This window comes from Engystomops pustulosus, chromosome 10 (assembly GCF_040894005.1).
Source record: "Engystomops pustulosus chromosome 10, aEngPut4.maternal, whole genome shotgun sequence".
Taxonomy (NCBI): domain Eukaryota; kingdom Metazoa; phylum Chordata; class Amphibia; order Anura; family Leptodactylidae; genus Engystomops; species Engystomops pustulosus.
The window spans coordinates 9,203,138-9,225,913 of NC_092420.1; the positions used below are offsets into that span (position 1 = coordinate 9,203,138).

At 46.6% G+C, this 22,776-nt stretch overlaps 1 protein-coding gene and 1 long non-coding RNA gene across 3 annotated transcripts in view; one reads left to right on the top strand and one right to left on the bottom strand.

Annotated features, from left to right (window-relative positions):
- EEFSEC (eukaryotic elongation factor, selenocysteine-tRNA specific) overlaps positions 1-22,776 on the top strand; it is a 100,209-nt gene that overhangs the window by 50,260 nt on the left and 27,173 nt on the right. For both annotated transcript variants that reach the window (XM_072128217.1, XM_072128216.1), the window contains exons 5-6: positions 788-1,414; positions 10,463-10,619. In XM_072128217.1, coding sequence (XP_071984318.1) covers positions 788-1,414; positions 10,463-10,619 — 784 coding nt within the window. The remainder of the gene's footprint in view (positions 1-787; positions 1,415-10,462; positions 10,620-22,776) is intronic.
- LOC140104602 (uncharacterized) overlaps positions 17,420-22,776 on the bottom strand; it is a 101,490-nt gene continuing 96,133 nt past the window's right edge. Inside the window, exon 11 of the long non-coding RNA XR_011850376.1 lies at positions 17,420-17,727. This is a non-coding gene — a long non-coding RNA (uncharacterized lncRNA). The remainder of the gene's footprint in view (positions 17,728-22,776) is intronic.

A 22,776-nucleotide genomic window follows, 5' to 3' on the forward strand; every position in this document is an offset into this window, starting at 1 on the left:
GATATTCCTTGTCATATTTGGCTTAATAAGGGGTCAGACGTTGACCTCTAAGACTCTCTTCAAGTAGAACCAATATTCCTAAACGCATGTGACATGAATCTGTTTTTATTTCATAGTTTTTACGACATTGACTTGCATAGTATGGCTCCACCTGCTGTTCACAATGCATAGTAATGTGCATGTCCACCTCCTGGGCTGATTTCTGCTGGTCACACATGCTCAGTCGCTCCCTCCACAGCCAGGTCTCTGCATAGTTCTCCCCTGTGCTCTGCAGGGCAGCCAATAGGAATAGCTTCTTGGCCTGCTTGTCAGGAGAGGAGCAGAGTCGCTACAGAACAGTGAGAAAAATACTTGCTGTTTTCCAGATCCTACCCACAGGGGGTTACAGAGGGGGAAGGAGACTGATTTTATCTAGCTCCTACTCCCAGTAGCTAACCGAGGAAGGAGGAGACCGATTTCGTTCAGAACCTACCTCCTGGAACTTACAGAGGGGGAAGGAAACTGATTTTGTCTAGCTCCTACCCCCAGAAGCTAACAGAAGGAGAAGGAGACCGATTCTGAACAAAATTAACCTCCAGGTGCTTACAGAGGGGGAAGGAGACTGATTTTATACAGAGCCTATCCCTGCATCAAGTGGGCTGCAGAAAAACAAAAAATATGTCAAAATAACATAAATACAGTGATTTAAGAATTTTTATTATAAAAATGATTCAAAAAAATATATCCCATGTCAGATATTTTTTGCTGCCTCATATGTGACATTTTTTTATTCTCAATTTTTTTTTAGGTGACTAAGAAGGTGAAGAGCATGCAGATGTTCCACCAGCCGGTCAGCAGCGCCATGCAGGGCGACCGGCTAGGAATCTGTGTGACCCAGTTTGATCCAAAGCTCCTAGAGCGAGGCCTGGTCTGCACCCCCGACTCGCTGACCACTATCCATGCCGCCATCGTATCGGTCACGAAGATCCCTTACTTTAAAGGGTCACTCCACACCAAAGCCAAGTTCCATATCACACTGGGCCATGAGACCGTCATGGGGAGAGTCATGTTCTTCAGCCTCCCTCCTCCTCACCTCAGTGATTCAGAGTCCGCAGAACATTTCGACTATGGGAAGGAGTATTTGTATCAGGACAGTTATGTCACGAAGGACTCGGATAAAGGCGAGGGTCCTCAGGGGGAGGAGCTTATCCCCGGACAGCAATGGGCACTGCTGGAGTTTGAGAAGCCGGTCACATGTCCCAAATTGTGCCTTGTGATTGGATCTAAGCTGGACACTGACATCCATTCCAATACCTGTAGGCTAGCTTTCCATGGAGTCCTCCTCGAAGGGGCCGAAGATAAGAACTACTCCGAAACATTCCTTCCAAAGATCAAGGTGTTCAAGATGAAACACAAGGAAGGACAAGTCGAGAGGGTAAGACCCAACCCAAGGCTAGCGATCAGATCCGTGCAGATCACTTTACTGCTGTTGCAAAGATAAAGGAAGATGCCATTATTTAAAGGGAATCCATCATGATAAACCGGGGACACTTACTCATAGATCCAGGCACTGTGGGTCCCCCTGCTCCCTCAGCACTTCCCTCCTCTCTCTGCCTGATGTAATGTCACACAGTAGAAGGGGGAAAGTTCCCTTGTACAGTGTAACAGCCTGTGAAGCTGGTAGAGATCTTCTGGCTCATTAGCATAATTTTTAAATATAGGGTGCCACAGTCACAGTGCCTGGATCTATGAGGAAGTGTCCGTGGGAGGTTTTTCTCTAAGCACTATGTGGTGGTATTATACAAGCGCTGTAGGTCAGTATTATATAACATGGCAGGGAGTTATTCTGGCCGCCATATGTGGAGTCGGAAAGTTTTCACTCCTTTGGGATTATTGGTATCAGTCGTGTAGGGTTTTGTCTCCTTCCTCTGGATCAACACTAGAATTGTAGGCGGTATTATAGAAGCACCAAAGGGCAGTGCAGTATAATTACTGTAGGACATTATTATATAAGAACTATATGGAAGTATTCAGTGAACACTGTATGACAGTAATAAGTAATGTTAGATGGTATTATGGATGCACTATGTGGTGGTATTATAGAAACACTATATGGCGGTATTATAGAAACACTATATGGCGGTGCACTATAAGTACTTTAGGATGGTATTATATAAGAACTATATAGTATCGTTTAAACGCCATATGATGGTATTTTTTAAGACTGTGTTATAGAAGCACTATATGGTGGTAATGTGGAAGCATATATGGCGGTATGATAGAAGTACTGTAGGTCTGCATTATATAAGCACTATATGGCGGTATGATAGAAGTACTGTAGGTCTGCATTATATAAGCACTATATGGCGGTATGATAGAAGTACTGTAGGTCTGCATTATATAAGTACTATATGGCGGTATGATAGAAGTACTGTAGGTCTGCATTATTGGAGCACTATATGGCGGTATGATAGAAGTACTGTAGGTCTGTATTATAGAAGCACTATATGTCGGTATGATAGAAGTACGGTAGGTCTGTATTATAGAAGCACTATATGTCGGTATGATAGAAGTACTATGGGTCTGCATTATATAAGCACTATATGGCGGTATGATAGAAGTACTGTAGGTCTGCATTATATAAGCACTATATGGCGGTATGATAGAAGTACTGTAGGTCTGCATTATATAAGTACTATATGGCGGTATGATAGAAGTACTGTAGGTCTGCATTATTGGAGCACTATATGGCGGTATGATAGAAGTACTGTAGGTCTGTATTATAGAAGCACTATATGTCGGTATGATAGAAGTACGGTAGGTCTGTATTATAGAAGCACTATATGTCGGTATGATAGAAGTACTATGGGTCTGCATTATATAAGCACTATATGGCGGTATGATAGAAGTACTGTAGGTCTGCATTATATAAGCACTATATGGCGGTATGATAGAAGTACTGTAGGTCTGTATTATAGAAGCACTATATGTCGGTATGATAGAAGTACGGTAGGTCTGTATTATAGAAGCACTATATGTCGGTATGATAGAAGTACTATGGGTCTGCATTATATAGGCACTATATGGCGGTATGATAGTATTGTAGGTCTGCATTATAGGAGCACTATATGGCGGTATGATAGAAGTACTGTAGGTTTGTATTATAGAAGCACTATATGGCGGTATGATAGAAGTACTGTAGGTCTGCATTATAGAAGCACTGTATGGCGGTATGATAGAAGTACTGTAGGTCTGCATTATATAAGCACTCTATGGCGGTATGATAGAAGTACTGTAGGTCTGCATTATAGGAGCACTATATGGCGGTATGATAGAAGTACTGTAGGTCTGTATTATAGAAGCACTATATGGCGGTATTCTATGAACTCTCTAGGTGAGTACATTTCTTGCCATCTCTTTATGTAAGTGGCTCGCCCCATTAGGTGGCAGCACCCGCCATGTCTGCCTGTGATGCTTTTCTCTCTTTGGTGTATTATTTAGGAGCCCTGCTCTCCCTCTCCTGAATCTCCTCTGCCAGGGAGCGGCACGTTCCCTCTGCGCCCGTGTTATAGGTGATACCTGGCAGTGGTGGTACAGCAGCCGGACCGGCACCTCGCTGCTGTCTGCTAGACTTTCTGTATGAACAAGTCTCTACAAGCAGAGGCCGGGCCCCGGGTGAGGACATGGGTGCATATGGCGGCACAGGCCTCCATGTACCCAGGGCTGGCAGCCAAGGCCTCTGCGGATCATAAAGGCGTCTCCCACTAACCCCACCATAGAAAGGGTTAAAGTGTCAAGATTCCCTGTTATTAGTGTAGAAGCATTAACACTGTATAGCAGTATTTATTATATTATTTATTGTGCAGCAGTATTAGGCAATGCATAGTGGTAATTAAGCAGTATTATCTAGGCCCCGTATAGCGGCAGTATTATCTAGGCCCCGTATAGCGGTAGTATTATCTAGGCCCCGTATAGCGGTAGTATTATCTAGGCCCCGTATGGCGGTAGTATTATCTAGGCCCCGTATAGCGGTAGTATTATCTGGGCGCCGTATAGCGGTAGTATTATCTGGGCGCCGTATAGTGGTAGTATTATCTGGGCGCCGTATAGTGGTAGTATTATCTGTACGCCGTATAGCGGTAGTATTATCTAGGCCCCGTATAGCGGTAGTATTATCTGGGCCCCGTATAGCGGCAGTATTATCTGGGCGCCGTATAGTGGTAGTATTATCTGGGCGCCGTATAGTGGTAGTATTATCTGGGCGCCGTATAGCGGTAGTATTATCTGGGCGCCGTATAGCGGTAGTATTATCTGGGCGCCGTATAGCGGTAGTATTATCTGGGCGCCGTGTAGCGGTAGTATTATCTGGGCGCCGTGTAGCGGTAGTATTATCTGGGCGCCGTATAGCGGTAGTATTATCTAGTGCCATATAGCGGTAGTATTATCTAGGCCCCGTATAGCGGTAGTATTATCTAGGCCCCGTATAGCGGTAGTATTATCTGGGCCCCGTATAGCGGTAGTATTATCTGGGCCCCGTATAGCGGTAGTATTATCTGGGCGCCGTGTAGCGGTAGTATTATCTGGACGCCGTGTAGCGGTAGTATTATCTGGACGCCGTGTAGCGGTAGTATTATCTGGACGCCGTGTAGCGGTAGTATTATCTGGACGCCGTATAGCGGTAGTATTATCTGGGCGCCGTATAGCGGTAGTATTATCTGGACGCCGTATAGCGGTAGTATTATCTAGGCCCCGTATAGCGGTAGTATTATCTGGGCCCCGTATAGCGGTAGTATTATCTGGGCCCCGTATAGCGGTAGTATTATCTGGACGCCGTATAGCGGTAGTATTATCTGGGCCCCGTATAGCGGTAGTATTATCTAGTGCAGTTGTCGCCCCTCTCTCCGCGCCTCCTTAGTGAGTGTGAGTCGGTGGTGGAGCCGGCGGCGCACATTATACAATGTCTACAACTGGCAGACACCAGAGGACACACAAAGGTTTACAAGCCCCAGGCTCATAAAACATGGCGCGTTCTCTCTGATGGGAAGGTTTTATTTATTTGTTTCTCGTACTTGGGTTTACGTTGGCCGGGAAATGGTACAATCCCATAAAAGTAAGAAAAAAAATAATCCAGAGAGAAAATATTGTCAGACTAAGCGACTTATATATATGGTACATGGAGTGTAATAAGGGGGAGTCACGTGGGGGAGTCACAGGGGGGTGGGGCGGGAGGTCACGTAGAGTGTGCAGGTCTGGACATAATAGTTGTCACTCCGCTTCCTCCACTAAAATAATAACTAGTTACTCGTCCCTCCTCCTCCTCCCTGGACCGGACACTCGCGGTGACCGATGATCTGGACTTCCTGGGCGTCTCCCGACTTCACAGTAAAGTCACTCAGCCAATCACTGGATGGGGCGGGGCACTGCTCTAACTAGTGATTGGCTGAAGAGCCTCTCTGGCCACTCCTTGTGTTGTCGGGAGTCCAGACCATCGGTAATCGTGACCGGCAGGACCAGAGTGGGGGAGTCATTATTTGGGGGTTCCCTTTTATGTAATATTATCTTACAGCACAATTTGGTTCACGACCCCCTGACACCCCATTAACCCTACATGAGCTCTGGACTTGTGTTCGGGTTTGGCTGGAATAGGAAGAAGACTATGGATGGAGGTGATGTAATTTTTGGAAAAGTTTTTTCTCATCCTGGTCAATCCCTTTAATAGGGAGCCTCCCTAGACTAGACGAATGTGGGTCCTGCTGCTGATTACCGTGACCCATAGTGAGGGCACTTACCTGTGGGGCAGTAAAGCCGCACCCCGACCTCTATGGACGCCGAGTCAGCAGTAGTGAGTAATGATGCCTGTAGGTGGCTCTGACCCACTGGGACGTTAACGGATCTGGAAAGGGGTCAAAACCGGGGGACAGAGTATAAGGGATTATGAGCTCTGCACCCTAAATCCTCACAGGATGATGGGGAGCGCTGAAATCTTGACTGACTACACAGGTCATTGTTTGTAGTCTGTAACCATGGAGACACATGGAGTTCCGCATATAACATTTATAAATATAGCAGGAGATTTGTAACCAAGAACTTTTTGTTTTGTTGCATTTTTTTCAGTGTTTTTCTCTGATGATGTTACAAAGTATCACATTGTATAATACCAGTGGCTGGTATCACCTCTACCTCCCCTCCCGCAGCGCTCGTCTGTGTATGGCCGCACGTTACTTCCCACCGCTCAGCCGCTTCCAGATCATTTATCAGAAGGAGCAGATTGTAAGATGTTACCGCTCTAAGAGACCCGTGATCTCACATTTTTGGGTTCACCTTTCGGGGTTCTCGTTTGGTTCCTCATTAATGCGATGCGGCCCTTCAGCCTGGTGTGAATATACACGAATACTTCTTACACTATGACAATAGTGATGATGATGACCTGATATGTGGCAGGGGGTTAGGGGGTGTATTTATTGTATGGATGGGGAAGCCCCCCTTCCTTTCCCTTTCTCTGCCACTTCCTTCCTGCTAGAACAAGACAGAGAATCGGATAACCTACAAGTCTACAGTGTGGGCTTCTGTCTATAGTAGGTTTCTATCTTACCCCAAGTGCTTTATTCCCATCAGTACAGGTCAGCACTTCTCTATATTGTCCTATATGACCTTGCTGACACTCCTGAGTGATAGAAACTTACTAATATCTCCAGCAGCCTCTGTGCATGTGTCTCTCTTCTATCACTCACAAGCATCAGCAGGGTCACATAGGATATTATAGAGGAGTGCTGACCTGTACTAATGGGAATAAAGCACTTGGGGTGAGATAGAAACATACTAATATCTCCAGCAGCCTCTGTGCATACGTCTCTCTTCTATCTCACCCCAAGTGCTTTATTCCCATCAGTAAGGGTCGGCATACCTCTATAATGTCCTATGTGACCCTGCTGATGCTTCTGAGTGATAGAAGAGAGACACATGCACAGAGGCTGCTGGAGATATTAGTAAGTTTGTATCACTCAGAAGTGTCAGCAGGGTCAAATAGGAGATTATAGAGGAGTGCTGACCCATGCACAGACAGAGGCTGCTGGAGATATTCGTATGTTTCTATCTCACCCCAAGTGCTTTATTCCCATCCGTACGGGTCAGCACTCCCCTATGATGTCCTATATGACTCTGCTGATGCTTCTGAGTGATAGAAGAGAGACATGGGCACAGATAGCAACTAAGGGATCATAGAGGACCTCATAGAGAAGCACTAGCCTGTACTGATGGAAATAAAGCACTTGGGGTGAGATAGAGGCTGCTGGAGATATTAGTGAGGTAGAGCGTTATGGAGCAGATTCTCCTCTCTGTGTGCAGTGTATGGGAGACATCCTAGCAGCCGGTCTCCAGCCTCCAGCTCTGAGACACCTGAGAATTACAGACAGAGGCTACAGAGGGGAAAACTGCTACACACTGCAGAATACAGGTCATATAATGTCCAATGTGATTCTGGTGATGGTTCTGAGTAAGTGAGAGAAGTGTGTAGTAGATTATCCCCTCTGTGTGCAGTGTATGGGAGACATCCTAGCAGCCAGTCTCCAGCCTCCGGCTCTGAGACACCTGAGAATTACAGACAGAGGCTACAGAGGGGAAAACTGCTACACACTGCAGAATACAAGTCATATAATGTCCAATGTGGTTCTGATGAGGGTTCTGAGTAAGTGAGAGAAGTGTGTAGTAGATTATCCCCTCTGTGTGCAGTGTATGGGAGACATCCTAGCAGCCAGTCTCCAGCCTCCAGCTCTGAGACACCTGAGAATTACAGACAGAGGCTGCAGAGGGGAAAACTGCTACACACTGCAGAATACAGGTCATATAATGTCCAATGTGATTCTGGTGATGGTTCTGAGTAAGTGAGAGAAGTGTGTAGTAGATTATCCCCTCTGTGTGCAGTGTATGGGAGACATCCTAGCAGCCAGTCTCCAGCCTCCAGCTCTGAGACACCTGAGAATTACAGACAGAGGCTACAGAGGGGAAAACTGCTACACACTGCAGGGTACAGGTCATATAATGTCCAATGTGGTTCTGATGATGGTTCTGAGTAAGTGAGAGAAGTGTGTAGTAGATTATCCCCTCTGTGTGCAGTGTATAGGAGACATCCTAGCAGCCAGTCTCCAGCCTCCGGCTCTGAGACACCTGAGAATTACAGACAGAGGCTACAGAGGGGAAAACTGCTACACACTGCAGGATACAGGTCATGTGGTGGTTATCTATGGGGTCACCTCGAGAGGTCTCTAAGATTTTAAAAATTGCCTGTGCTCTTTTGGGATTTGTACACAATGTTATTCTCTGGCAAACCAGTGGTTAAACCAAGCCAGTGAGATCTCCCAGCGCCTGCGTTGTGTTACTTGTTTTGTAGGGAGGTGCGAGATGCTACTGATATTATTTGGGCTGCGCCCGGTCATGGAATCTGACACAATTCTCTATTATTTGGGTTTCTCACCTTAGCGGCAGTCACTTTCTGCAAGAGCAAACCGTAATTGATACCAGGAGACGGCGAGAAGCTGCAGACACTAGAAACAACAGAGGCGAAGGATGCAGCGAGGGGAGAGGGTGCCAGCGGGGTCCCATATACCCACCCTGTCATCCCATACCACAGCTGATAGGGGGAGAGGGGCTACAATTAGCCGCTGTCCATAGACGTTCCAGGCAATGCACCACTTAAAGGAAATCTATCACCAGGATAAGGGATTGTAAACCCAGCACGCTGACATACTGTTGTGTGCTCCCTCTGGCAGAAGCTGCTCTTCTTGTAGCTTTGTATGCCTTTGTTTTTAAGAAAAAGAGGTTTTAAAAATTATGCAGATGAGCCCTCCGGGCTCCAGGCTCCATTGACATCTATACAGTCTGGAGCCCCTGGGGCTCATTTGCATAATTTGCTAAACCTTTTTTTTTGTAAAAACAAGGGGGGCCTAAGGAGCTAAAATAACAGCAGAACCTGTCAGAGGGGGGACTCACCAGTATGTCAGTGTGCTTGGTTTACAATCTTTCATCCTGGTGGTAGATTTCCTATAAAGGGATTGTACAGATTATTACCTATAAAGCTAAAGACAAAACAAAGAAACATAAAACTTTTGTCATAGGAGATGACGTTACATAGTTTTGTACATCTCGCCTGCTATAGTGGGCGACGTATCCCATCCATATAGAGCAGAAGTGACTGTAACTAGGGCAGCATGGTGGCTGAGTGAGTAGCACTTCTGCCTTGCAGCGCTGGAGTCCTGGGTTCTAGTCCCACCCAGGTCAACATCTACAAAGAGTTTGTACGTTCTGTTTGCGTGGGTTTTTACTCCAGATCCTCCGGTTTCCTCACACAATCCCGAAACATACAGGTAGGTTTGGATTGTGAGCCCATAGGGGACAGGGTCCGATCTGACAAGCTCTGTGCCCATGCCCAAGCTCTTAAACTCAACCCCCCCGGCGATGCAGCAGAGCTCCACCGCACGTGCAGTCCCATGTAAATCCACAGTTTCCCATCTATACAAAGTTACAATGTGAGCTGATGAGAAGGTGGACATGTTTGTTTTCCCCTCTGAATAATGGCAGCCATATTTCACGGCCTGTGTTCTAGGTGACTGCTCGGGTATAGGAGCGTCTCGGAGGCGGTGGTATAGTGCCCGCGGTGGCCGCCGCCGTTACCTGCGCTGGCAGACGCCAGTATGAATATCTTTGATGTCTGCCCGGCTTTTGTTTGGTTCTGGCTGAGCGCTGCAGGCATGCTAAGTGCTGTCTTGACAGGCGAGAGTCAGGTCCGGGGGGGGGGGGAAGTCGTCGTGTTGTGATCACGTCGCTAGTAAAGACTCGCTGGCTGGAAATAAAAGCCGCGCCGATGTTGACCTAACGTATTTATGAGCTCTCGCTACATTTGTATAGACATCTCTCTCTCTCTCTTTTTGCACAATCGTTTGTTAATATCCTTTTAAACTTTCAACCTTTTGTCTTGGCACCACGTGTACGTCCGACCGGTTCCCAGCGCGGCCGCGGCGCGTCTATGAGGGGGCCTGGGGTGCAGAGCGTTTCAGCTTCTAGGCGGCAGATGACCCCCGATCCTTAAAGTTACAATAGTAAAGACTCTGGAGTGGTCACAGCCGCAGGAGAGGAGTCTGTAGCTCTGACATCCAGGGGTTAATAAACATGGCAGCTTTCTTCCAAACACAGCGCCACGTCTGTCCATGGTCTGCGCTGGTATTGCAGCTCCGCTGTATAGAGATGAATGGAGCTGAGTTGCAATACCATGCACCGCCCATGGTCAGGGGTGGCGCTGTTTTTGGAAGAAAGCTGCCATGTTTATTAACCCCTGGATGTCAGAGCTACAGACTCCTCTCCTGCAAACTCCGTACAACCCCTTTAATAGAGTTTGCCGGGTGAGTGTCATTGATGGCCTCATCATTAGTATCCAATCACTGTGTGTATTTCACGTCTGTACTGACCTATCGGCCTCCTCTCTGTCCTGCAGGTTAATGACGACTACAGCGTCATCGGACGCTCCCTATTCAAAAAGGAGACCAATATCCAGCTCTTCGTGGGACTCAAGGTGAAGCTGTCGACGGGAGAGGACGGCGTGATCGAAGGAAGCTTCGGGCAGAGCGGAAAGTTCAAAGTGCGAATCCCCAGTAAGTCCAAATGACCCTACAAATATATGACCAGCACAAGTACAACATAAAAACCGCAAACTACTGCGACCTTGATTCAGTTTTACAGCAGTAACCGTAAAGCAATGCCGACCGAAGGACATGGAATATTCCAACACATGAACGTAGCATCAGACTACACATGGCTTGTTTGTAGTCTGTTACCAGGGAGACTACAAATCTGGAGATCTTCGATCAACATTCTGTTTCATGTTGATGTGTTCTTCACCTGTAAAGGTTTTCTCATACATGTACATGCATATAGTGTAGACAGCTCCTATTCAGGTTCATGTGTCTCCATGGTTACAGACTACAAACAAGTTCACTCTGTCGTCAGATCCTGCAGCCGTCTCTTCTTTTCTGCCTTGGGGATACCTTGAAAATTAGGGCAGAGGGATTAGTGACACAACTGTAGGGTCAGACACAGAGACGTGTAATTTATAATATATAAAAAATTAGGAGCCTGGTCACGTTTGTTTTCCATGACCTATTTAAGGGGGTCATCAGTTTCCATATATGTGAGCTATCCTCAGGATAGGCCGTCGGTATCCGATTTGCGGCGGTGTGATGCAAGGACCCACGCACCAATCAACTGTATTGGGCACCGATAACAATGTCCTGTATCCATGCTCCTGTTCCCCTGCAGTACCCCAGAATGGCCTCCATACAGCGGATGGCGCCTTTTGCTTGGTGCAGCTTTTTATATTATCGATTTGCCACCGATTGGAAACCCATGTTCGGTCCTGAGGAAAGGCCTTGGGGGCCTGGAAGACCCCTTTAAGGGATGGACGTGGAAAAGTGACTCAGGAGCGGGCACAGCACTTGGGGTCACGGGGGAAGTTTAGACTACTAGAATCGCTTAGTCAGACTATGATGTTGTTCTCTGCGGAGTGGGAGACCCAGGAGTCACCACAACGTATGTGGGGGTGGGGGAGGGGGTGCCGCACCATATGACCGGCAGCACATTCCTGCACAGGTCAGCGCTGCGGATGATGGGGCCGCATCCTGTTTGTGGCTTTTTTTCACATTTCATTTACAGCGATTGATCAGATCCCTCGCCCCGCAGACCGTCCCTCCCGCAGATTACTTCCATATCGCAGCGGAGGGGCCTTTGATGGATCCTCATACCATAGAAGGCTTCATGAGCGCAGGCGGGACGCAGCATTAGGGCTTAAACGCTTCCTCCTCGCTTCCTCTCCGCTCTGTGACCTCAGTGAGCATCGCAACGTCTACTGGGCAGCACAGAGCGTTTAAGGGAGCATTGCTGCAGATTTCACTGTCCTCGCTCTGCAACCACTGAAGACATTACAGGGATCTACTGATCTTTTGCCAATCATAAAATAATAATCGTAAACGTTCTGCAACTTTGTAATGTCATAAAATAGCTGGGAACTAAAGAGAACTTGTCAGCAGGTTCTACCCCATTATACTCCCAGCCCCCCCCCCCCCCTCAGATCAGGTAAGACATGTCGTTCTAGAATTCTCTTTTATGTGAAATCTTTTACCATTTACCTATGAAAAATCTCCCCCAATATCAGGCAAATATGACTCTTCTCGCCTTATTTTCACATGAGACGAGTCAAGTTTAGTGATTGCAGGGGTAGTGTCACTTTAGAAGCCTCTATCTTCTGTTCTATAGCACCTAGAAACATCCTGGTGTCATCTTAAAGATGAGGATCACATCTTTCAGATGACATCGGTGAGATACAGGCAAACAAATTTGGCAGTGCAAGCTGCAGATTAAGATTCAGTTCCCTCCAGTTCTGTAGATCACAGATCCAGAAGCCTAAAGTGATCTGAAAGATGAGACCCTTTTCTTTAATATGACACCAGAAGTATGTTTGTAGGTGCTACAGAACAGAAAACTCAAGTGACCCTACACTTGCAACCACTAAACTTGACTTATCTCATGAGGTGAGAAGAGTCATATTTGCTTTGACATTGGTGGGGATTTTATAGGTAAACTGGAATTATAGAAAAACATTTCATCCCCTACCTGAGGGGGCTAGTAGTTGGTGTTCACAGTGTATGCCTGTCCATATAATGAGGTGGTCTCACATGCTCGGTGACCCCCTCACCTTTATAGCCAGATATCTGCATATTGATCCTCTGTAGGGCAGCCAATAGGAATAGCTTCTTGCCCTTCTTGTCTGGAGAGGAGCAGAGCATCTGCAGTACATGGCAGTATAGCTGAGAACACCCATCCAGCGGGGGAAGGAGACTGATTTGTATCTAATAAAATGATTGTCCGGTCTCTACATGGCCAATAACCCCTTGTACAGCAGAATCTAAATAAGAGCTCCCCCTAGTGGTGGCTGCCAGAAACCAGTCTTTCATTCTCCTCTATTTTGAGCTCTAAGCTTTCCTCTAATAAAGACATATCACAGTTTATAATTGAGACGCTCCAAAATTTCATCTTACAATTGATCCCTTACACGTGACAATGTTACAGAATAACCGAAGAAGTGGGGAAGATAAAGCCGAGTCATTGAGCGCATTCCCGGACTCTATGGAGATGTGTAGGCAGGACGAGCATTGATGTCACATAACGATGTCAGCCGCTAATTCTGCCTTTTCAGTTAATCAATTGGCGTCGAGTGACTTGATGAAATTACGGTGTCACAATGTCGCCGCGGCCTATTGTGGAGATCACATTCTGTATCTGGGCCCCGGCTGATACTAGTCATAGTAATCATGCAATTCCGTGTACAATAGTCGTCTAAAGACTCTGTATCCCCTGAATGGAGGGTTTTATAATCCAGGTTTAAAAATAGTTTCCTGCTCTGGAAGGAAGAGGAGCCGAATGATTAACTCGCAAATGTGCACGGAATCAGATGATGCGGCCATAATATACATTGTAGCCGAATCCAGGATTCCGAGGCCGGGAAGTTCCTCATTGTGGAGCGCGGACGGATAAGATGGATATAGTGCGGGAGAAGGATCAAACTCTTCTCGGCCGCGATCCACTTGTACAAATTGTCTTAGCCGCGGAGTTCAGATAGTATGACATGAAAGGAGATAAGTTCATTAGAGGCTTGTTGAACCAGCTCATGAACATCATCCTTCAGCGCACCAGGAGCACTTTGTGGCGGCAGTCATTTAACCGTATTGATTGCCCAACCAAACAGATATTCCCCGCGCGCCCGAGCTAAAAGGGGGGATTTCATCGGTCTCCTTGGTTGTCAGCTTAATACGGACACATCATATTACCTATTACTAAGAACACAGATTGTTTGCATGAGTCTGGAACTCTCAAATCGACTCCCTGCGTCTTATTGCTGCACCCTCCTGCGACCTTATCCAAGTCGTCCGGCGGTTACTGCGCACTCTGAAAGCCTTTTTACATCTGAGGCCATTTACTACCGGATCTTAAAGGAACCTACAACCTGTAGTGGATGTTCCCTTAGTCCCCTGAATCCATCTGAAAACAAATACTCAACTGTGGCCCCTCACTGCAATAACTACATAGACTTAAAGGAAACCTACCATTTGATTAGATGGATTATGAAGCAAACTTACCTTGAGACTGCTGTAGCTACACTGATGCAGAAACATATCTTGGTTAATCCCTGAGCTGAGTGGTTTTGCTGAAAAAACTATTATGACATTCAGGACCTTGGAAAGCTGGGTCAGGCTAGATAAACACATTAGACACTTAGCTTGTAAATGGAGGTTAGTTAAGACATGACTAATCAACCTGAGCTGGATCACTCATACACAGCGCTGGGGGATGGTGCAGCAATTGATTATTCTGCCTTCAGGCACTACCCAGGGATTACATCATCCTCTCCTGCAGAGAAAAACTCACATGCTAGGAGAAGCCCTGAAGGAGCCATAGAAGAGACAGAGCTTGATTAACGTAATGTTATATCTGTTTTATCAGCAAAACTACTCAGCTCAGGGATTAACCAAGATATGTTTCTGCATCAGTGTAGCTACAGCATTCTCAAGATAAATTTGCTTCATAATGCATCAAATCAAATGGTAGGTTTCCTTTAATGAAATACTACTGTTTCCCCCTGGTGTTCCCAGAGTATAGCCGTGTATCTGTCCATCTAATGCTGGTGGTCGCACATGCTCAGTCACTCCCCACCCCTACAGTCGTGTCTCTGCATACTGATTCTCTATACACCGCGCAGCAGCCAATAGGAATTGCTCCTTGCCCTGTTTGTCAGGAGAGGAGCAGAGCCTCTGCAGTACATGAAAAGACTTCTCCTGCAGAGGATATAGTGTCAGCTGCCAAAGAGTCAGGGCCAATGACTCTATTTGCCGATTTGGATCTGATCTTGGCCTTCAGTTGGTTCATGTGATTTCTTGGTGACCACTTGTATATTACACAACTTCAGGGATCACCATGTCAGGCTTTCTGGAGGATGCACTGGTATGGACTACAATGACAGTGATTGGTTATGGTAGTGGAACTCGTGATCAGCGCTGACACTGATCATGGGTGTTAACTCTTCAAGCCTCCAGAAGCATTTAAACGTCAGTGGTGCATGCATGCCGTTACCTACATGTGGCCAACAGGTGCACCCCACTAATTTCCAGAGGATCGCTGCTCTGCCACTGCCATGATTGGTGCCGGCATCGATCACGGTTGTTACCAGTGAGTGTATTCTGTATCTGAACATTAGTGTTCTTTACCTTAATGTTAGGCCAAGCTCAAACCTTACCAGGTCCACTCATCCCTATTTATGAAGGGACAGACTCCTGTCACACAGTCAAGATGGCAGTTCAGCCTCCCTGACTGTATACTTGTGCTTTCTTAGAATGGGAGGAGGATACAGAGACCTCCTAATATAGTCACTAGCTACACAGGTGATGCTTTGCTGGGGCAAATAAAAGCTTGAAGAAATTTGGATGACCTATAGAGAATGGTGGATAGTAGGTTTACAATTACAGGCCCCATGTATGGGTAATAGGGAAGGCACAGCAGTGGTCCACAATTTGGGGCTCCCTTGGAGTTGTACGGAGTTGGGCAATGTCAGGGCATGCTGGGAATTGTAGTTGTGCAAAAGCTACAGGTTGAAGATCACTGGTTTACGCACCTGATCAACGATTAAGAAACCCAGGACTTCTTTTTATTTCTAGAAACGGCTTCACGCCCAGAATTGTTGCTGGACTTAATTAAAATTGTAGCTTGATTGAATAAAAAAAAATCGGGCTGCAGTACCGGATCCAGCCTGTAGACAGATGTGGCATTGTTTCAGGAAGAAAAACTATTCAGAAAATCCTTTTAACAATGATTCATGTTAATGTGGGAGCCCCCTTGAGTTAGCCGCTGCGGCCCCCTGAGGATAGTCTCTGCAATGTGTTCACAGATCAGACAGGATAATCGTCCGGCCTTGTAAGCTGTCACATGAATTTCTCCTTACAAAAACACTTAATATCTCATCCGTCTCGTTGTCAGCGTTGACAAATGGTCGTATTACAGCCGTAATACTTGGAGGGAAGTTTTAGAGGAGGACGTCCCCGGGGGACAGGACCTTGGCTACACGGCCGCCCTTGCCAGGTGCAGTCCCTCCTGGTCATGCCAGGACCCATTGCACACATTGGAGCAGTTTGGTCTTCCTGCACCTGCGACGTTCAGACTGATGTCCCCCTCCCCATTATTCTCCGCTCTCGCCCTCATTTCCTGTCCAGCTTTGACTCACCAGACAGTCATCCGAAAACATTGACTCGGGAACTTTGTGTTAATGGCAGCAATTGAGATAATTTTAGGAAATGGCTCCTCTGAATCTCGCGGCGGAGAGCGCTCCGAGTGTTTCCCACATAAGCAGACGGGAAAGTTTAGTTTTCAAAGGAGAAAAACATCCACTGGGTTTGTCTGATCCGATGATCGTGAACCGACCGTCTCCTGTGCGGTCACCAGGATCCCTAAGGTTTGCTGACACCTGATGTACAGGGCCTGATAGAGAATTGCTGCAAAGCCTTTGATAAAACTTAAAGGGGTCGACCAAGAAATTGAAATGATCGGGTCTCCAGTCTCAAGCACCTCCAGTCCAGTCCTCACAGCACCAGTCATGTTGAATAGGGAGTTGGGGTATGGAAGGTCTCGCACCACAGTATAGGGGTCGGTGGAGGTGTCAGTGATGGTAAAGTACCCCCATTGTACCCCGTATTCCTCTCTATAGCACTGATGGCGATAGCTGAGCACCGCACTCCATCAGCGATATAGAGGTGAATGGAGCAGCCGCTGCATGTGTGACCGGCTGCTCTCTACATCTCCGAGTACAATGGACCCAGTTCTTGTGATCCATGGGGGTCCCATCACTGAGACCTCCACAAATCCGCAAAATAAAGGGGTATACCAACTTATAAATCCAAGGGATGATTGCATGGACTCACTGACTGCTTATGATTAGTGACCCTCTAGAAGTTCGGCTCACCTATAGTCACCCCCCTCCCGTTAACACCCGTTATGAAGTGTGGGGGCGCTGGTGAGCAGCATTCAAATCCAGGTGTGCATGTGTTACCTGGCCTGGATATTCATGAGCTTAGGAAAGCCTATGAGTATCCAAGCTCGAAAAACGGCTCCGCTCTCCCTGTAGTGGCCAAATGCTGTTAATGCTCACATTCACTTCAAGGAAATTTGCCATCAGAATCCATCATAATAATCCAGGGACATTGTGATAATTTCCTTATATTTGTTATCCATGGCCTCCTTCCTTCTAAAATCAACTTTTACAATTATTCCAATGAGTCTGAAGGGCTCTCCCAGAGTCCGTCCGTGCTGTAAGTGAATGCAGTTACTCAGTATGGCCACTATACTAAGAAGCGAGCTGTTCTTCATGATCTATTCTCTCCGTTGACTTGCATAGAGAGGAAACCAGATACAAATCCTATCCTATGCGGGGTAAAGCAGTGACATATGTGCTTGGCATGAATGAGTGTAGTTCCTGCTGTACCTGGGCACAGGGCCGGGCTCTCCCTGTATGTATATGTTGGGCTGCGGTGAAGCTTATAGGATGCTACATACCAGTTACAATGTATAAACCGTTATACGGAGTGATTTATGTTACGGGAACGTTGCTCCTCATGTGCCGGGCTCAATCTATTCACATTTTCTTGTTTTTCTCAGTTTAGGATCCTGCAATGTGACACCAGGAAAGACCCGGATTATTAGATTAATACAAAAATCCTCCCCAGTCCCTCCCCACAGATTCGCTGTCACTCACAGGGAGGACACGGAGACTAAACCCGGGGATGTGGATGAGGCCGGAGAAAAGGAGGGGGGGGGGGGGTATCTGTACATTCCCAGAGCCGGCATCCGACATCGTTAAGTTGTCATTTTTAATGCCACTATTTGGGTTACGTGATAAATGTAAGGTACAGAACTAGACATACAGGCAGTTAAAAAATAGGTGGGAACAGGATCTTTATCTGCATCTTGCAATTTGCTGCCTGTATGTCCGGTTCTGTAGCTTACAGAACCAGAAGCCTGGTGAGATTCTTATCTTTAATATGACACCAGCAGAATGTTTCTAGGTGCTATAGACCAGATGATAGGAACTTCTGAAGTGACACTACTGCTGCAACCACTAAACTTGACTCCTCTCATGTGAAAATGGTGAGAAGAGTCATATTTTCCTGATATGGGTGAGATTACACATCAAAAAATGGAACTCCTCTAATCCATACATGATTCCGTGCAGTAGACCCTCTATCGGCCAGGAACTTGTGGCAACATTTGTCACTTGGATACTATAAGTTCTGGTCCGATGAGCCTCGGTTGTACCAGTCACGTGGTGGACATAGTGACCATGTAATACTCTTCCTCGAAGAGCGTGATGAGACTCCAGAACCTACATGGGCAGTAACCCGGTGACCCGAAGAGTCTTGTCTGCCTAGGTCCTGCAAACTTGGCGCCAATTATCGTATATACTCTAGTATAAGCCGAGGCCCCTAATTCTACCACAAAAACTTGGTAAAACCTATTTTTTTTTTTTTACTCGAGCATAAACCAAGTTTGGGTTTTTCAGCACATTTTTTTTGTGCTGAAAAACTAGGCTTATACTCGAGTATATATGGTATGTTCCTGGCTGTCAATAGGTCTTTGGTTTGGCCAGGACAATGGCACCTCTGTACAATATTCAGGGTGATAGCAGCTCCCCCGACTTTCCGCAAGGCCGGCCCATTGTATTGGGGTCTTACAGGGGGAGTATCAATGTGCCGGAGACATGACAGGTTACAATAACTCCTAAACAGCCGCGTTCTCATGGTGACGAGCCCCCAGATAAGTGTCTCCTTTGGCAGCCGGGATAACATGACCTGTATATTGATACTTTAGTCTAGCGAGTCCTTCTAATTAAAGCTGTCTGAGTCGCAGAGACTTTCTCTTCTCTATAAGACAAGGCCCATCAGAACTTTCTCTGACCCCTGGCCGCTTGTAAATATGCCGAGGAGAGGGTCTCAGTCAAAGCCATCCCGGATAGCAGGGTCTTGCTTTAATAAGTGTGGGATTGATGTCTTTCACAGTTCAGGGGTTAGGTAAACACGGGGGCTTAGGTTCAAGGCTCTCCATGTTCTACTGTTTATTTATATGGATCTAAAAAGTTAGCAGAACCTTTCTGACATCTCTGGGGAGGCTTCTTGACCAGGCTTTAACCTTCCTCTTGTGTCCAGAAGACCAGGTTCTTGGTGCCATACTCCCTCGGCTTCCCTTCCCTCCCCACCAGAATCCATCCTACTGCCGGTGATCCCATCTATTATTCCAGCTGAGCTGATGGTCGTAAGCAAGAGGCTTAACCAGCCCCGATCACAATCCTAAAGAGCAACAATAACGGAGAGACCATGATCCACACATTACCGTAACGTGCACATAGTGGCGGTATGCTCCACCGCTCATGGACTTGGGTGCACAATGTGGTCAATTACATGGTGACATCTATTCTGGCCGGATATTAAATATTGCTTATATATAGACAGATCTCCTTTTGTAGGGCTTGAACTTTTGTGACTCAGACTATTGTTTCGAAGTCTCATCCCTTTAAGTGATTTTCCTGCAGTGGACTTAAACATGCGATCCTTGTGCCTCCCGCTGTTTCCATGTAATAACGATGCCCCAAAATCCCATGCAAGTGCGAGGCATATAGAAGTGCTGTATGAACCCGTAGGCTTCTAGGGGAACCATGTTGAGGCGTGGACAAGAAGGAACCATAAAAAAAAAACCAAATCTCAAGGTTTATGACTGCACTGGTTGCCTGAAAAGACAGGGCACCTACAGTCTACTGTACATTTACCAATCTCCTATGGAGGGAGCAATCCATGACCCTAATCCCTTCCTACTTGCGTCGCTATATTCTGTACAAATAGGTTGATCGTCGGCGATCATCCTGTTCAGTATTGGGTGATGTACCCGCACTCTTAGGGGGGGCTATTATCATACGTCTGCCCACAATACAACGTTACTTTATTGACCCCATCTTTTGTACACCTCGCTCAGACATACTGTTACAACAGATAGATATACAGCTACATTCATGTTATATATACTATGTTTTGTTTGCTTCACCCCTCCGGCGCACCGGATCAGGAGGTTCTGACGCTATAGGGTGCACAGGCACTACACCGCCGGCCTTGCCCTCCCTTACATACTACGTACAGGGGGAAATAATCGCAATTTTTGGTGTTTTGCGCGGGAATGTGATTATTTCAGTCGTTCTTTGACTCCCTATCCACAGAAGTGTTCAAGAATTGTGAAAAAAACGTGTTCTATTTGTTCCTCGATTGGGGCTTTGACCCACCGTCGTGGACCCTAGTGAACAAGTGATCCTTACACGGGCTGATCCTTGGCCGTGGGATTGGGCCTTGGTCTTCCTTTATCTTCCCGCAGCCACTTATTGGACACCACAATGGTCGCCGCATGTATATCTATAGCTTTATGCACTATGTGTGTGTACGCGGTGTATATACGTAATCTTCACACATACTTTTAAAGTGTTTCATGGAGAAACATCTGACAGAAATAAAAGAAGTAAAAGCGAAAGATAAAAAAAAAAAAAAATTACTAAAAAGTCCCCCCCCCTCCGACCTTTCAAAAGCAGCTTCGCACTTAATAGAAACTTATATTTGTAAGCTAATGCAATCACTTATCCGTAAAGATAACGCCTGCCTATTCCCTTCTCTCTCCTTGTTCCCACTATCGTGCCGAGACTGATAAAACGAAAACAAAAGGAGCAGGTTGTTCTCAGCAGAGCGAACATATTATATTTCCTAAATATTTCCTATCTTGAAGTGGGTGGGTGGGGGGGGGGGGGAGGCGATGGTTTTCTCGAGGTGTTTGCGGTTTCCTATGAATACTGTATCGGAGTGTATCATCTGGTGAAACAAAACGGAATATTAAACCGCACTTCGGAATGGAGCGCGCTGGAAAAAAAATGAGGGAAAACCGAGTTCTCGGGGTAATTGCTGATAGCAATAAAGTTTTCTTTCTCTTGTACGTCGTGTTGTATTTATTCATCTACAAAGTGTTGCCAAAGTTTTTTTTTTTTTTTTTTATAAAATAAATTAGAACAATCTTGTATGCTGAAACTTTTATTTTATTGCGGGATCTTTCCTTTTGTTAGCGGGAGAGAGAGGAGCGGCGTAGATGACGAATGCGCAATTTATAGTTTATCGCTTAGAGGAGTTTCCACTTCTGTCTGTGGATAATGAGAAGTTTTATAACTTGTTAATTGTCTTACGCAGCAGGTTGTGGGTCCGTTGTGTCACCTGAGAACTGACTGACTCTGGGACACCCCTTTTAGAGCGTATGTAAGTGGACTCCCTGGTTTACGCTCTTTGACCCTTGTTCAAGAATTGACACGTGTGCAATGAAATCACCAGGTAAGTACCTCTCAAGTGGTCCCATTGTGGGTGATGCCCATGCTAGGGGCAAGAGAGACTGGTGCAAAGCAGCAGTGGTCAGGCAGAGTTGTGTACAAGTCGGCTATCCTGTGGTCCACACCTCTAATCAGGACAGTATGGGAACTAGGCCAGGCCAATATGGCAGCAGTGGTCAGGTAGGGGTGTCTACATGTTCCTCAGTCAGGTAACCTGGGGTCCACACCTCTAATCAGGACAGTATGGGAACCAGGCCGGGCCAATATGGCAGCAGACGTGAACCCAGTTGTTATGCCAAGTGAGATGGGCATCATGCAAAACACTTGTTTGGCCCCCTGAAGCCAAGTGTGCATGTCTACTAAATGGTTACACAGTGGTGTCTACACTTCTGACCCATCTTTAGCCTGACACAATCAGGAGACAACACCTTACACGTAAGACAGTAGACCGGTGCCGCTACAATGGATTTGTCAGACGTTGATCTTATATGTAGGGGCACCAGTACATCAGGACATGTTCTTGATGGTCCACTTCTATTCCCAAACGACACGACTTCTGGACACCCTTCATGTTTGCATCATGGTCGCTATCCATAAACATTGCGTAAGTTTGTACCATAGTGACGGGGTGCCAGCTGTAGAGCATCACTGGTCAGCACTAGCCTTACGCTCTCTACTTTTGACTCCCACTAATATTAAAGGGGGATCCCATATGGCATAAATTGTTGATATAAGTTGGTTTCACCAATGTTTCCATGTCTAGAAAAGCGATGTGCACCCCATTGCTGCACAACGGAGTGGGGTTTGGTGGGCTTTCATCTGTCCCTCATCTTCAGTCATCTTCAGTCAGTAAGGGGGTGCAGGTCCCATCTTTGGACCACATTCTCTAGTAGTGTCCGTGATGGTTTGGCGCAGACGGCTGGACGATGAAAGTTTTGGTCTCTGTATTTACCCCCTGGTTTTTCTCCGTTGACCTGACTTGGTCCTCTGTGGCACCCAGAGGTGGGTGTAAGAGGGTGCAGGTCCCATAGGTCCCATCTATCAATAACGGTTTGGACCACATTCTCTAGTAGTGTCCGTGAGGGTTTGGCGCAGACGGCTGGACGATGAAAGTTTTGGTCTCTGTATTTACCCCCTGGTTTCTCTCTGTTGACCTGACTTGGTCCTCTGTGGCACCCAGAGGTGGGTGTAAGGGGGTGCAGGTCCCATCTTTGGACCACATTCTCTAGTAGTGTCCGTGATGGTTTGGCGCAGACGGCCGGACGATGAAAGTTTTGGTCTCTGTATTTCCCCCTGGTTTCTCTCCGTTGACCTGA